This window comes from Bombyx mori, chromosome 13, assembly GCF_030269925.1.
Source record: "Bombyx mori chromosome 13, ASM3026992v2".
NCBI classification, from domain to species: domain Eukaryota; kingdom Metazoa; phylum Arthropoda; class Insecta; order Lepidoptera; family Bombycidae; genus Bombyx; species Bombyx mori.
This window is the reverse complement of record NC_085119.1, coordinates 7029573-7047045: the sequence shown is the minus strand read 5'-3', so window position 1 is coordinate 7047045 and position 17473 is coordinate 7029573. Positions and strand designations below refer to the sequence as shown.

General features: G+C 37.9%; 2 protein-coding genes across 2 annotated transcripts in view; both read right to left on the bottom strand.

The window, feature by feature from the left end:
• Positions 1-17473, bottom strand: part of LOC101738046 (cytoplasmic dynein 2 heavy chain 1) — an 88851-nt gene that overhangs the window by 46666 nt on the left and 24712 nt on the right. Inside the window, exons 25-28 of the mRNA XM_038014778.2 lie at positions 2652-2865; positions 1277-1522; positions 406-776; positions 136-277 (exon numbers count right to left, since the gene is read on the bottom strand). Coding sequence (XP_037870706.1) covers positions 136-277; positions 406-776; positions 1277-1522; positions 2652-2865 — 973 coding nt within the window. The remainder of the gene's footprint in view (positions 1-135; positions 278-405; positions 777-1276; positions 1523-2651; positions 2866-17473) is intronic.
• On the bottom strand, positions 4626-10713 carry LOC692392 (laminin subunit beta-1). The gene has a single exon (XM_004928016.5). It carries the CDS (start codon positions 10627-10629, stop codon positions 5290-5292), a length of 5340 nt encoding a protein of 1779 aa, XP_004928073.3. The 5' UTR covers positions 10630-10713; the 3' UTR covers positions 4626-5289.

Below are 17473 nucleotides of genomic sequence, written 5' to 3'. Positions count from 1 at the left end.
TAAACTGTAAATAATTAAAACGGAGAATTATAAAAACCTTATTACTTGACGCTGGCTAATGCACAAACCGTGCCGAGTCCAAAATATACAGAAGAAGAAGAGTTTCCAGTTATTTATTATTATTAATTCAAATACCTGAGTGAGAATGAGGAAGCATTCGTCGGCTACTTCAGTGCGCACGAACTGGCCCGTTTGCGTCCCAAGATATTCATAGGAATACGGTATTTGCGCTAATCCCATTCTGGCAACTACTTCCTTAGTATTCAGTAAATAAAATCTAAAAAAAAAAAACAAAAAGAAAAGGTTTTATACGTTTCTCCTAAAACGTATCCTCATAAAGCTTTGAAAAGTACGTATATAAACAGAAACCTACACAGCGTTGAAGTATTTAATGAAATACGATACCTGAATTGCTTTCGCCAGATCCATTCGCTTGTTGACGTTACATTATTGTCGATGAGTATTTTGATGACGGACAGATAATAAGCGCACTGCAATATAAGTGCTTGCCTCTTGAGGCGTTCGTTTTCGTCATCGGTCTCCGCTTCTGCGTAATACAAATTCTCTTTCTCAACATTAGCTCTGAATTTATGGAGCTCTTTAGAGTTTATCGCTCGTTCCGCTTGTTCGGTGAAGCGAATGTTTTGAGCGAGACAAAGTATCTGGGTCGGCAACGAGAACGGGTCCTGTTCGTGTAATGAGTTCGTCACTAGACATTTCAGAGTCATGTTCTGCAGTGAAGAACGGATTTCGTTCTCTAAGTTTTTAAGCCAGACCTGTTGAATCATAACATTAACTCATTATAACCAGTCAAGTATTTAAAAAACTCATTAAATCACTTCGTGCAATTTGTGAGAATGTACGTGTGTTAGAAGAGTTTTAAAAGCAGACAAAGAGTTTCCACTTTTAACGAGTCTGATGTATTGAACTAGATCCTATAATTGTTTATAATTCTGTGTGATCACTAGCGCATTCACGATCAATTACTAATTGTATTAATTACAAGATGTGGCATATGTACAAACATGAATAAAATACTTAGTACAAAAAATTATATTTGTTATTCGCAATGCTGTTCTTAACCAATTACTCTGCTTACACGCTTAAAATATGTTCCCCGCATTTTATAAATATTATAACTTAATCATTGTAACGTAATATTGTAATACCTGATATCGGAAAGCTCGATTGCTTTGTAATAGAATAAATAAGATAATGTGAAATTAATAACAAAAACAATATAAATTATTGCCATAAAGAAGTAAGGAGAACTCACCTCTACAGCGCAATCTATATCAATAGGATGATCCAGCTGAAACACTTCCCCGAAATGGCTACACAGAGCTGTAACCGACATGCCCCCTGGGCCGAGGCGAACTCCCGTTATCCCCGGAAATAGCTTCTTGAGATGAGACTGCATGACCACTTCGCGCCCCTCGGAGCCAGCTCGAGCCTGTCCCAGTAGCTCCAATAAATCATCGTCACTTAGAAAGTAAAATCTTGGAAATATAGAGCGTTTCTCCTGCAAAAGAGAGATGTATTAAACGTACGTGATACATATAACTAAAAGAAAGAACCAAAATATATAGGCAATTCATATTTATTTTCGTTTTATAAGCTTAAACTGGAAAGCGCTTAAGAGAAAGCGTTGCACAAATACTATGTGCCATAGTAACTTAATAGATATCTTTGGGCACTCATAAACATATTTTGAATATTTAAAACTTGCAAAAAATCTGAAACATTATGATATGTAACCTGTCTCGAGCCTGTCATCATTCACTTTAAAAGGACAAACTATACCACCAGGTCCGTGTGGCACCATTGTTATCCATTGCAAAATATGCAGTCAATGTTCACTAATAAAAAGAAGTAACTAGAATAATATAGTTATTGATATGGTAGGCAGCGACTTGGCTGTGCCCCTGGCATTGCTAACGTCCATGAGCGACGGTAACCGCTTACCATCAGGTGGGCCGTATACTCATCTACCTAAAAAGGCAATAAAAAAATTGTTTATCAGGCACACTACCCTCAAACGCACTACAAACAGTGATAATTATTATAAATAAACTAGCTGACCCGGCAGACATCGTAATACCTCAATCGATGAATAAAATACCTAAACTTTTGTATAAAATAAACTTAAAACAAAAGGAATCCGTCCAACGGGGGACACATCAAAGGAAAAACAAAATTGTTATTTTTATTTAATTCCGAGCATTTTCATATTTATTTACCTTTTAAACCTTCTCTGGACTTCCACAAATAATTCAAGACCAAAATTAGCGAAATCGGTCGAGCCGTTCTCGAGTTTTAGCGAGACTAACGAACAGCAATTCATTTTTATATACATAGATTTCCATTTGATTTATACATATATATTTTACTGGTGGTAGGACCTCTTGTGAGTCCGCGCGGGTGGGTACCACCACCTTGCCCATTTCTACCGTGCAGCAGTAATACGTTTCGGTTTGAAGGGTGGGGCAGCCGTTGTACCTATACTTGAGACCTTAGACCTTACATCTCAAGGTGGATGTCGCATTTACGTTATAGATGTCTATGGGCTCCAGTAACCACTTAACACCGGGTGGGCTGTGAGCTCGTCCACCCATCCAAGCAATAAAAAAAAAATACTTTAATTTACTTACGTCAATATATTGATTCAAAGCTGACTGACAAGCCAACAATTGTTCTGATATTGAATCGAGCATGGGCTGTAGCCTCGTAGATTGTAAGATAGCGGATATTCTCGGGTCCGATTCTATGATGCGGGTCACATGTCGAAAATTCAGATCGACTTTTTTAAATTTCGTGCCCAGCTCTCCTTCGTCGTTAGATAAAATTGGTTCCAAATATAACCACCTTGAATAAATAAATAAATAAAGGTAATAGGATGACAAATTTTAATACCAATTTTTGTTGGCAGCAGAGTAACAAGCATTTTAGCTGGCTTAATTTCTATTTGTTATATCGTTTATTTGTCAATCTATCAACCCTGAGTACTACTGTTCCAAGGCGGCTACTATTTATAGCTGGCTATTTCAGCGTAACCTTAACTAGTAGTTGAGCTCACGGGGCTCAAACTTGAAGACGTTGCTAATACGAACCCTAGCAAGAGTCGTGCTTCGCAGAATCTACCACCGGATCGGAAACGCGACCCACTGAGAAGATCCGGCAAGAAACTCAGTGGGCTGTGTCTGAGGGTTAATTTACTCGTCGAGCCTTTAGTCGCAAGCGACGGGTTCGACGAGAAGGATGACCGGTGCTTGAGGTACCTAAAAGCACCGTTAGTGGATCGGGAGGATCCGAAATGACGTGCTTGGGGTGACGTCGACTGCTTTCCATTCTGTCCGCAGGATCGGGAATGTAGTTACCGGCGGCCACGATGAGAGGGTTCTCGTGTCGTGCCGCTTTATCGAAGTGGAGCGTGATTCGATATTCCTACAAATTATTGTATCTACTCCTAAGCTCCTTCCCGGTGGAGCCCTTTAGTTCGCTTGACCGTACCCGTGGCGCTGATAAGACCCTCGAACTACGAGCTATCTCTCTATCCCAAAATTATAATATGTATAATTTAGAGCATTTACGTTTATGACAACTTAAAGCATTTACACATTCACTATGGACTATAAAAAATAGCCATCGTCGTTCATGGACAACAGCTATACCAAAAGCACTGCACTGCTAAAATTTCGTAATCCACTAAATTCACAAGGGCCTTTTTTTCGGGCAGGGGACCAAGCCGTGACCGCCGGAACCAAGCCAATACGTGGTGTTCGCGCCTATGGGGCGAGCGGGGTGTGTAGGACTTGATTGTTTGCAGATGTTGGGAGCATACCGCAGGCCCAAGGATGTTGTAGGGATGTATTAAAAATAAAATAAGAATTATGATGTCAGTGAGCTACACCATGCTGACACCTCAGTAAAATTATTTTTTTCTCCTACCTACGCCGAAAGTTCGGTTTTTCTCCCGCTGTACAGGGAAGAAAGTGTAACTTTTCCTCCCTGGGTACAAGTGCGCATGCGCGTTAGTGTCTACGTTTGCTCTCACGCACCTAAAATTCTCCGCCATTGTTGTGCTCGGGTAATTTGCAATATTGTGTTTAGTGTAAAAGTGAAATAAACAAAAGGCAATAAGATTTAATAGTGAAGTATTAAACAAAGATGAGTTCATCAGACAGTTCTTATTCAATTAGTAGTAGTTTATTTAAAAATAAAAAAAACAGTTAAATTGTTTTTTTTATGAGGACTTGGGGGCTCCGCCCCACCTACCCCCGGCCAGGGCTTCGCCCCTGGACCTCGGCTCGGTACTCCACGAACTTTCGGCCTGGTAGGAGAATTATTTTTTCCTCTGGTTGCTTGAACCTGGTCATTCAGAGCTTTTTCGTGGAATCGTCGCCTGTGGATTATAAATCTGATTTACAGTTACTGCATTCCTATAAGTAATTTTAGTTTGATTATTATTAAGTTGATTTGATTTTGTGATGATGATTTATTATTATTGTATTATTTTTTACTTTAAAAACATGACGAGTTTTGCTTGGAGTTTTTAATGCTTTTCTCGAGGATTATTTAAATATAATGGATGTTGTTAAAAATTGGGTAGAAACGTTTATAAAACATTTTTATTTATTAAGTATTTATTTTTATTAACAGAGCTATTTTACATAATTGTGTAAATGGCGATTTAGGCATTGCCCTTTTGAAGTATAACAAATTTACAAGATTTTTTTAACAAAATAACCTATGCGACATAAAATATTAACAATAAAATAATCTATGCAATATTAAAATTCTGATAATAGCTACTACAAGATTTTATTGTATTAAATAATAAAGTACTGAAAAACCGACATGTAAGATAGTTTTATGACTGAATAAAGAAATTACTGACAGAAAATATAGATGAAATTCATAATGGATCAACAAATCGAGTGAATCGTTGAACTTATTGTTATTAAATATAAAGGATTAGCGACGTATTTTATTAGAAATAGTTTTAAGCTCTTATATGAATATTGTGGTATTTAAAACAAAAATCACTGAAAGTTTACTTATATATAATTATTTAATTCAACATACATATCTAAGCGTTATAAAAATAAGTAAATCAATTTAAGTGATAAAGGAAAACATTTCATTGTTGGTAAGTGTAATAAACAACACAATTCCGGAACCTTAAAATAGTAAAACTTAATCTGACGTGGAAATAAGACTGACAAAACGTGAATATTTACAATTTCAAGTTGTTTTTCCAGTTGAAATCTTTACCACTGCATAGATAACTCAAGTGGTACACGATCTATAGTAATCAGAACGTTTCGTTATTTCCGACAGATAATAATTCATCTGCGTATTAAGATCTGCTATTTGTTTTTCTAGTGTGTTCAATTGCTCGTTGTGGTCATTATATAGTTCTTCCATATTTATTAACAGTTTGAGTTGTGATTGCGTATCACTCGCCAACTTCGTAGCACGTTCTAATAGTAGCTGAGCTCGATCTCTGGATTTTGTAGTCTGGTTTGCTTGCGCGGCTAGGGTTTTGTTCGTTCTTTCAAAATCATTCTGGAGCTGTTTGGCTTTGAGTTCAGCATCTTTTGCGCGATTAACTACATCGTCAGCTTCTTGTTTTACTTGTTCTGCATCGCTTTCTACTTTTAATCTGTTCTTCTGTAAATCAGACAGCCGCGAACGTAAGGATTCAACATCATTTGTAACGTTAATGGCTTTAATTCGCGCTTCTTCTGTTTCCATTGCTATTGGCGCGAGATCATTTTTAGCCGCGTCTATATCATTGTTTGCTTTTTGTACAGCTTTTTCGGCTGCTTCTTGAGCGGATTGAGTTTCATTAAGAGCCTGCAGTACCTTGTTGGCCATCTCAAGTGTTAAGTGTGCATCTTTTCGAACAACAGTTGCATTTTCTCTAAGAGTATTGGCTTTATCTAGGTCAGGTTTAGTTTCAGCAATAATAGTTTCAATATTTGTTAATTGCGAAACGGATTCGTTAATTCTCTGTGACAGATCAGTAATTTCTTGAGGTTCGATTCTTATAGACAAGTTCAATATGTTATTTGCTAATGCTTTAACATCATCCGGAATCGTCGATGTGTTTGATATGAAATTTTTGAGGTCAGCAGTTATTTTTTGACTTTCATTAGTTACCCTATCTGCCGAGGATTTGAATTGTAGTGCTCGATTTTGTAATTCATCAGCTCTTGCACGAACTGCAACTGTATCCTGCTTAACTTGAGAAATAGATCTAAACATGTCCTCGGCAGTAAGTTCGTGTTCCTTGATTCTGTTTTCAGTTTTATTAGCGAAATCTAATGCTTGTTCTGCTTTGGTAACAGCACCTTGATCGCAAGATATGCCACCACATTTTCCACACCCTGCACCTCCACAGATATCACAAGAATCTGTTTCTTCACCACACATCATTTCATTTAGTTTTGGGATTTGTTTTTCCAAATTAGATAATTGCTCTGCAGTTTCGTTAACTTTTTTGTCATTATCATTATGAGTTGCTTGGAAATGATTATATTGCATTTCAATTAATTTTTCTGTATTTTTTACTTGGCGATCGGTATCTGCAATCACAGATTGAGCTCGTTCGGTGTCATTTATAGCTTTGACAGCTCGTAATTTGGCTTCCCGAGTTAAATTAAGTGCTCCCTCTAAGTTAGCTTCTTGTAATTTTGTAGCATTGTTAGACAGATCAAGTGTTCTCGACTTAAGTTTTTGTGTTTCTTCTCTAATACTATCTAACGTAACATTTTCTAGATTTATTTTAGTTGTAACATCATTAAGGTGTTCATTACTATTTTTTATTTTATTTTCTGCCTTTGTCAGTAAATCTTGAATACTTGTAATGTTGGACAATAGATCTTGTACAGTGGACTGCCCATGTTTTTCACTTTGAAGCATGTTTTCTATTTCAAACAATTTCTTCGTCATTTCATCAAAATCTCTTGTGTATGCTCCTGTGGCGCCAATAACTTTTATTTTACTCGCATTAGCAATGGCATACTCAGTTCTTGTTTTCAGATCATTAATTATTTTATCCCAGTTATCGAAACATTCTCCACATGCATAACATTGAGGAGCTTCTCCAAGAAAACCCCGAGCACACGTGTCACATTTGTAACCACCTATTCCAGGTCTACAAATACAGGAACCATTTTCTCGCATGCATTGTTGTGAAGTAGCTCCATACCTATTACACTCGCATTCATAGCATTCAATATTGGGATTACCCCAATAATTTTCTTCACATTGGTCGCACTGTCTACCTCCGTGACCCGGTTTGCAGCTACATTTACCAATATATGGATTACACTGTTGGGATACCGATCCAATAATGTCACAATCACAAGGGTCACATCCAGTTCCTACAGCAATTCTCCAATGATTTTCTGTACATTGGTCGCAATTTATTCCCATAACATTTTTATGGCAAGGACATTGTCCAGTAATTGAATCGCAATTACCGATCGTAAAGTTCGTGCCTAAAACGGAACAATTGCATTTATAACAAGCTTTTTCTAAGGCATTGCCATAATATCCTTCTTCACAAACATCACAATGCTCTCCAGCTGTGTTATATAAACACTGCAAACATTTTCCTGTATAAGGATCACAATTTCCAGGTTTTGTAATATCTATATTTTCATTGCATTCACATTTTTCACATGTACCTCGCAGCGGGTCTCCGTAGTAATTATCAGCACATACGTCACAAAGTGGCCCTGCGTATCCTTCACTACAGTCACAAACAACATCTTTTGTTTCTGGATCAAGTATACAACGATCTGCATGACTATTTTTGTTTGTATCTCCTTTGATACCAGGGCATGGACATGGTCTACAAGGTATATCAAAGCCCAAGCGAGGGTCACCATAATAACCTTCAACACATCTTTCACATCGAGTCCCCTCTGTATAATCTTTACATTCTTTACAGGCTCCTGTTTTATCATCGCATTCGAATGCATGCCCATTGCAATCGCACTGCTGGCAATTCGGAAAGTTAAAGTAACCTGGTTGACACAAGTTGCAAGCACGACCATAAGTGTTTGCTCTGCATTTGCATTGGCCACTGGTTGCATCGCAGAAATTATCGAGTGAGCCGATACTACTACAGTCACACCGTTTACATCCAAATTTACTGAATCCATATGTACCGGGTGCACAGCGATCGCACCTGGCCCCAACAATGTTTTCTACACATTGACAAAATCCAGTGTAAGGGTCGCATTGGTGACTTTTGGAACCAGTGAGATCGCATTGACATGGCTGTGAACCTCTACGGGCATAAAAACCTATACTTGCATGATGTTTTTTACATATTTCTGGGACGGTCTCTCTGTTTAAATCATAATAATAAGAATCACCACAATTGTATCGATCAAATTCTTGTCTTATTTCTGTTCCATTCGCCAAGAACGGTATATCATCAAACGATGGTATAAGGACAATGGAATCTATTAAAATAGTGGCTCTAGTATTTGAAGAATAACCATCCTGACGACCAAGATAGATTCTTATTTCAGTTTCTTTATCTTTTTCTAAACAAACAGACGGTTTTACCAAAAAACTGCGTTGGTTCGCTGGTAACGTAGCATGAATAGTATCATCTTCTGGTCTTACATTTGCACAAGGTGAATCCGAATCTAATGGTAAGGGTCTTTTTACCAATATAGTGGCTTCCTTCCAGTCCAATGGTGACTGTTGCTCATATCTTATTAATATGTTGTAGTTCATACTTCTTTGTAGATCTTTGATCGTAAATACTAAGGTGCTGCTTTCTGGTAGCTTCATGAATCCAGGGCCAGTCCAAGTTTCCTTCCTGCCGTCTGGGTAGTTTTCTCTAATAACAACGTGACATATTTGACTTTGAATAGCATTATCATCGATTTGTGAATCACACTGACTAGATTCTGCTTCAACTACGTTTGAATCTAAAGCTCCCACGAAAAAGTTTTGTATCGGCTGATCGCAACGACGTCCGGTTACATGTGGTCGGCATTTACATTGTCCTGTTATTACGTCACACTCGCGGTCTAGAGAGCCTCCCAAATCGCAGTCACAGGGCAAGCACCCATCTACGTCTTCAGATAAACCGTAAAATTCTGGTAAACATTGGTCACAATTACGCCCAGTGACATGTCGTTTGCAGAAGCAATTACCAGTCGCCGGGTCACACCCTCTCTCGTTTATTGTTCCCAAGCTATTGCATGTGCAAGATTCACATCCATCAGGATTATTAATATCAAGATTCCAAAAACCATCTCTACATCTGTCACATCTTGCACCACCAATATTAGTTTTACACATACATCGTCCAGCAGTCTTATTATTGGCTATGTCTGTTTCGTCGTCACAAAGTACTTCCTCATCAGTTGTACCCTGTGGATCACAATCACAAGGTTTGCATATATCCGGACTTTGTATATCTAAGCTGGGATCCTTATAAAACTTAGGCCTACAACGTTCACAGTTTACACCAATTGTATTATGCTGGCAATTATCACAAACACCACCACTTATTTTTCCTGTTTTATTGTAGACCGCGGGATCAAAATGACAAGTTGTCGCGTGATTATTACATGTACATCGCTTGCAGGCGTTTGAGGTTTTACCAACTGCAGGTTGCCAAGGAAGATCGTTGTAAAAATCTTCACAGTATTCACAATTCAAGCCCCGAGTGTTATGGTTACATTCACAACGCCCGTGTACCATGTTAGTCTTCGACTCTACGCCAGGCATCGGCAAACACCTGGAGGCATGTCCATAGCACGAGCACGATCCACGAACAGTCATTTCATAAATCGCATAGTAGTATTTTTCTTGTATTTCTTTTCTGTTGTCCAATTTATCATCTCCCAAAGTGTGCAGTTTAGTAAAGTTAATTCTAAGATTTGTCATGCGTAATAAGTTTTGAACTTCTTCGGAGTAAGGATTTGTAACATTTATGTTTGGCGGCAATACTCTGAATATTACTTCTCCTTCTGTCGAAGGAGACACTCCAGAGTATCGAGACTCGCAAACAACTTCAGTTAACGATCTTTGAGTGTGATGCGGAACTGGGAAGTTTTCACAGTTGTGAGCAAAGTATCGGTAGGTCCGCCAGGTTTTTCCAAAATCAAAGGATCTCTCAACCAACATCGCAGCAGGACGAAACGTTCTGAATTGTATTATCAAATGCGTGAGATGAAACTCTGCTTCCATGTTCAGCTGAATTGTTACGTTTTCCTTGCCGTTTTCCGATTGCCACCATGACTTGACTCGAGTTCCCGGATAATACTTGTAGATGATATTCTGTATCCGATGGTTAAGATAAGGATTATGCAGAGTAGCGTTGGTAGAATCGCACCAAAAACATTGTTTGGGTTCGAGATGCGAAACGATACAGTACCGCTGACGTTTGTGTAAACCGCACGTCGAAGAGGCGAAAAGACGCGCTTCCCGTCCGATTAGTAAATTACCGGTAGCTGGATAGCAAGAACTGAGTTCACAGGCACGGTCAGTGAGTCGTGGGTCGGATCGCTGACGATCACGCTCGCGGCTGTACACAGCGCTGCCACATCCGAACAGCGCCGACACGATCAGCAGAACGCGCAGAGCCATGCCGCGGATTTGGCTCTACGCACAAGACTCACTGCACAATTCAGCGTCTCGACTGGCTCAAACTTTACAAACGAAACACAGTTGTGCCCGCCTTATCCCCCGCTTCTCCTCACACCCTTAGCACAGGGACGTACTCTGAGATACATACCTGTATTATTTCCAAACATCTATGCATATGTTAAAGTAAATACAAATGGTAATCCTAACACGCTCTATTTAAATATGTTTCGAAGCAGGGCGGCCATTTAATGAAAATACTAATTATACTCACACTACATACAGTAACACAGTTTGACAGTTTAGTTTTTTGATAAATTTTATTTGCTAATCAAAACATATTTAGGTACTGAATAGCTTTGATATGATATTTTAAATTATATAATAGATATTTACTCTAAAATAATAATATTCCTCTTAATTATAATTCCGTTCCAATAAAAAAGGTATCCTCGAATTCGGCTCTGTATTGGGTTCGACTACTGGGAATTAGAAGGTTTTGCTTTATGCATTTTTAAACAATTTAATAGCATTTCAAAATAGCAAAGTTAACTATGCTTTAGAGATGTTTTACGAATATGTGCATTTATTTATATGTTAATTGGTAGAGACACATCCGTTTATATATTGGTGTGAGCTTTCTTTTAGACAGCACCGATATTTACTATATAATATATTTCTGCCAGTAAACGTTCCTATTTTAAAATAAATCACCTTTACTATAATACAAATATATAGAAACGATCTCATGCCTCAAACTGGGCGACAGGTGATAGATAGGAGCATAATGTGGGACTTTTTAGAATATCATATAAGGCAGAAAAACTTTACAAATATTCTCTGAAAAATTCATTTCTTTGTAACAAGTTTAGGGGCCATAATATATGAAGATATGAGCATTTTTTTCTCCCTATCTATTTGCAGGTAGCCCAAGGGGCTATTCCAGCTACGTGCGGACAGGCAAATGAGCTCAGGGGTTCACCCTGAGAGAATTTGCTAAGCTCATGTGTCAATGTGGGTTGCGGCATTCACGCTCTATTCTATATATGTATATTCGCGTCCATTCTCTCTGGCAAGCACTTAGTACCGAGTGCCTCATTTTTGCCGTATAAACATTTCAATGTGAATGTAACCACTCGCTCTGAGGCATAAGACCAAAGTCTCAATTATATAAAGGTTGTTTCATCCTTCAAAGCGGAACTTTTTTTTCCCCTACCTATGCTGATAGCCTTGAGAGGCTATTTCAGCTTCACCCTAGCGTGTAGGTGAGCTCTCGGGGCTCAAACAGGAAGTGTTGCTAGCACTGGCCCTAGCAAAAGCAGTGCTTTGCAGAATCTACCACCGGATCGGAAACGCGACCCACTGAGAAGACCCGGCGAAAAACTCAGTGGACAAATCGAAACGAATGACTACTAAAATACCGGTGCTGCATAGCAGCGGTATGGCGGTATCTATTCGTTGGGTTTTTATATGGTCGACTAACGGCAAAATTATAAGGTTCGTTTTTAAGGATTACAAGGGTGGCGTTTTTCTTCAAAATCAACATAAAATATTTATAGATATTAACGAGTAGACGTATATAAACGGCTATGTAAAGTACGGCGGCTTCATGCGAAGCGAGCTTGATAGATACCACCCGCTCGACTCGTCGCACTTGTTCCGTCCAACGCATCCGTTGTAGATAAAGCATTCGCGATGTGAATAAACGACAAAATGACACAAATATGACCAAAACTAAATCTCATTATCGATACGCCTCTACATTAAAACAATGTACAGCTAATTTCGAAATACCTTATATCTAACCACACATTTAGAGGAGGATTTAAAAAATAATTGTAGACATGCTCTAACAAAAACTGACTTCAAATGGAAAAAAAAGATATCCCAAAACAAATTAATATACACTAAAAACAATAATCATCCAAATCGGTTGGCGTGTGAGTTATTCATCTATTTGTTGCGCACGTACTTAATGCAAATTTAAGACTTATATGGTTTTCTCATGGATACCATTATGGTACCATGGATTCACCCAGTCAAAAGTTATGAGGTAACGAACATAAAAAAAACATACAGCGGAATTGAGAACCTCCTCCTTTTTTGAAGGCGGTTAATAAGCTTGCTCGTTGTTAAATTTCATGTCAAATTGTATCAATAAAGCAATGCAGATAATAATGTAATTATGTCAAGATTTACAAACTTTATTCACTCGCACCTTTATAATTTATTGTTAACTTTATGGGAATGTTTGTGTAAATGTTGAGAAAGTGGCCCAAAAATTAGATATACACATATGCGTACAGACATATTATGTGTATGCATAACATTACATTACGGCAATTATTGGCTCCAGTTACCAGGTCATTATACCAGGGTAGTGTCAGTCAAACTACCCGTCTACAGGCATTAAAAAATCCAGTCCAAAAACTGTAGTCTGAACTATCTTCAAATTAAATAGCATGACAACTTAGCGTATTGTATGGTTTTATACTTGTAACACCAGCAGTAACTTAACATTATCTTTCATGAACACAATATGTTAGGTATATTCTGACAAAAACGCCATAGTAGTTTAGAAGCATATGTATGGGTACCTGGTATAAGTAACTAATAATTACAGATATTTATTACTGGTGGTAGGACCATTTGTGAGTCCGCGCGGGTGGGTACCACCACCCTGCCATTTCTGCCGTGAAGCAGTATGCGTTTCGGTTTGAAGGGTGGGGCAGCCGTTGTAACTTACTTGAGACCTTAGATATCTCAAGGTGGGTGGCGCATTTACGTTGTGGATGTCATGGGCTCCAGTAACCACTTAACATCAGGTGGGCTGTGAGCTCGTCCACCCATCTAAGCAATTTTTTATTTTATTAAAAGTGAGCAATGCATCTTATTAAGTTAAATGTACTAATCCCTTTCTTCTAATTTTAAGATTAACAATTATTAATAAGTTTAATTTATCATTGTCTGTTCAATTTCATACAAAAAAACGAATATAACGAACCGTATCCATGGTTAACTAAAATAGACTGTTTAATGTTTAATTTAGATTACGGCATCGTTGCTGTGAATGAACGGTATCGCAGCGATAAACGTTCTTTCTAAAGGCGGTTAGGGTATCAAAGTTCAACCGATAATTGGCTAACTACAGCCCGACTCTTCGTACGTACGTCGTGAACATTATTATTACCGAAACATGCGGACAAATCAAATTTTGTTCTCGGTGCACAAGCAAATAAGAAAATATTTACATATATTTTGCTTAAATGCGTCGCATATCAATGTAAATAATTATAGGAGCACAAATGAATTATCAGAAAAGATATTAATAAGGAAGTCATACACTAGAAAGTGTATAACTTCTATACACTATAACGTAGAAACATTAATACATTATTTTGGTGGACGGGTGAATGAACTCAGTTCGGTAAAACAACTCGGATTCGTTTAATATCTTACGAATAAGTATCAGAAACAAAATGTATCTAAAATTATCGGTATAACTATGTCAGAACGCTGCCTTAGAATCGTAAAGCAGTCGTTTTAGAACTTAACGACGTCCACACGGCACCGCAAGCGTCCGTTGACCGATGGTAAAAAGGTCAAAATTAAATGTGGAGTATCCATGCAATAAGCAGAACTAACGAGTCCATTCTAAGGGAGCTAAACATCCGAAAAAGGCTCTCTTCCATCTGCCGGGAACGTGTTATGAGCTTCATCGGACATAATATCATGAGGTCTCCCAGACATTAATTAGAGAAGCCCTACGTGTCCGGTTATCGTTCTCGTCGAATCCGTTGCTTGCGACGAAGGGCTCGACGAGTAAATTAACCCTCAGACACAGCCCACTGAGTTTCTCGCCGGATCTTCTCAGTGGATCGCGTTTCCGATCCGGTGGTAGATTCTGCGAAGCACGACTCTTGCTAGGGTTCGTGTTAGCAACACCGTCAGGTTTGAGCCCCGTAAGCTCACCTACTAGTTAAGATTACGCTGAAATAGCCTCTCAAGGCTCTCAGCTTAGGTAGGAAAAAAAAAGAAGAGGAGCCCCATAATTGCGTGTCGCATAAAGAGCAAGCCCGCCGTGGGCAGAACATCAGCCAAATGGTCAGATCTAGTAAGAGAAGCATTAGGTGGTAGTGTGTACCATGCGGTCCATGCCACCAATGATCGAACACAGTGGAGGAACGTCACATGTGGTCGCGATCCTCTGCAGTGAGGGAACGATATAGAAGAAGATACATTAAGTCCCCAAGATACACCTAATTACTTTAGGTTTTGCCAATGTCATATTTAAGATACCGTGACGATATAAATGAATTGGTGTGGGCGGCCAGATAAGCCCATGGTCCAAGCGGCATTGAATGAGTACCAGAACGAATAATCGTTCCGTGGTACCAGTAGAAGTAGTCGTCGGTATCGTTTAGTGGGGATTCACAACATCAACCTTTGAAACTGTAGCTACTTAACACAAGGTTATCCGTGAGCTTAATTGTTCTATTTACACTTTTTAATATTATTTTAGAACCTATCACATAATAAAAGTTACGACATTTGGTTAAAAAAACGTGCTTATAAGGAAGTTTAGGTTTAAAACTCACATTTATCACCTTATCTTTTACCCTACCTTATTCTTTTTTTTTTTTATTGCCTTTGTAGGCAGACGAGCATACGGCTCACCTGATGGTGAGTGGTTACCGTTGCCCATGGACTTCAGCAATGCCAGGGGTAGAGCCAAGCCGCTGCCTACCGCTTAATACTCTCCACAAGCCTCGATTGAAGAATATTCACTGGTAACCTAAGAGGTTATTTCAGCTATGCTGCGAACATTGATTTAAATATACATAATATAATAGTTATATTTCAACTCTCTGGCTGCGAATGTCACCTGATTAATTCCTACACGTTATACTTTTTTTTACAAAATCAAAATTACAAAAAAGGAGACAATTCTTACTTAGACAATGACGTTTATAGCATACCATGGTGCTTGCCATCGAGTATCAATCGAAATATAGAAATTTTAAATAGTTCATGACTGTTAACTAAAGCGTTGTGTATGGAAACTCAATTAAAAAAAACAGACCTATTTTAAGCTTTGTCACCTCATAACTTTTTTGTATCACAAAAGCACAGAGTTCAGTGAACTACTCTTATCGGGATAGCTTACACATTTCCGTCAGTTAAATCTCTTTTAGCGGAGTTGTTTTACTTTTGAGGTGTATAAAAGATATCTATTTTAATTAGACAATGTTTTGCAACCGATGCATCGCAATGCGGCACTATCAAATTATGCTGTTTCAGTGATTCATTAGATTATTCAACAACAAAGGTAATTTATGTTCGTATTTGCAGGAAATTATTTGTCCAATACAAATAAACTTTTTTTTGTCACTAATTTTGTCATTAATGCACGGAGAAAGTGGTCATTTCGGTATTTTGAATAAATTTTCTTCACATTGGCGATATTTATTGATATTCATACGTAGTTACGAAAGTCATAATGAATTAAAAGTTATACATGGGATATACGTGAGTTATACACGTAAATTTTGTTGTAGTACACTGTACACGAGTATCAATATTTTAAGGCAAACTGCGAATAATGAAAAACATACAAAACCGACCGACTAAACCATTCAATTCAGACATCTGTTCAGCACATGCTTCTAACTAAGCGCTTCGCATTGTTTTCTGCAATTTTTTGAATGTAGCAATTTTTTTAGAACCACGCATTAACACATATCCATTAATGTTCTACTTGAGAAATATTGGGGGATTCATTTTAACAGCCATACACAATTTACATAATACATAAACGTGCAACAAGAAAATCCTGTTCAGATTATCGTAAGTAAAATCAGATTAACAAAACTTATTCTTCATTTATTTAAGACTCTCCAATGTTTGTTTGTTTCACTTCTAAAGTCAGAAATAGGTAGGATGGTGCTATTTTTACGACCCGACGTTGTTCCTTCATTGTAGAAAATCGCTCGTGAATACAATACAACGGTAGATATATAATACATACCTATAATTATAAGCATCGGTATGAAATTCTTTCAAACTGTAACGCTTGGCAAGTTCCCGGCAGAAAAATTTTGGATGACGGTGGAATGACCCGTGTGGATTCACTATACGTCTCAAAAACCAACAATAGTCTCAAAAACAGTTTCTACATTTGTACATTGGTAAGAATGTGGTAAGAAAGTAATGACGAATTATTATTATTGTTGAAATTTACGAATACATTAACAGCCGTCTGGTGTAGTGGTAAGTGACAAGGTCACTACCCAAGGGGGTCGTGGGTTCGAATCCCGCCAAGGGAGGATATTTGTATGATAAATATAAATGTCTTTTCCAGGGTTATGGATGTATCTTAAATATATGTATGTGTATAATAAAAATCTTACATTTATTTCCGTTATCTGGTACCTGTAACACAAGTTCTTTACGAACTTAGCACGGGACCAGTTAACGTGGCGTGATTGTTAGTAAATATTTATTATTATTATTATGTATTAAACACTGCCACGCCTGGGATTATTTTATTATTTATTTTAATTAATAATGTTAAACATAAACACTTAACATGTCTTTGTCAATTTCTATGCGCGCATTTACTCTACAGTAGCGTGGCTAGTTTAGTGTTGTTTTCGGTGATTTATACGTAGGTATTGTTCAAGCTAGAGTAAAAGTTAGGGTTCGTGAGACACACCACCATTGCTCCACCATAAATGATAAATCGGTACTTAACAGTTGGAGACGTTTTCTTTTAGTGCGCGTGTAATAAGTAGTAAGGCTGTACATTGTTTTTCACTCCAAACTGGGTACGCACATCTTTTCATCG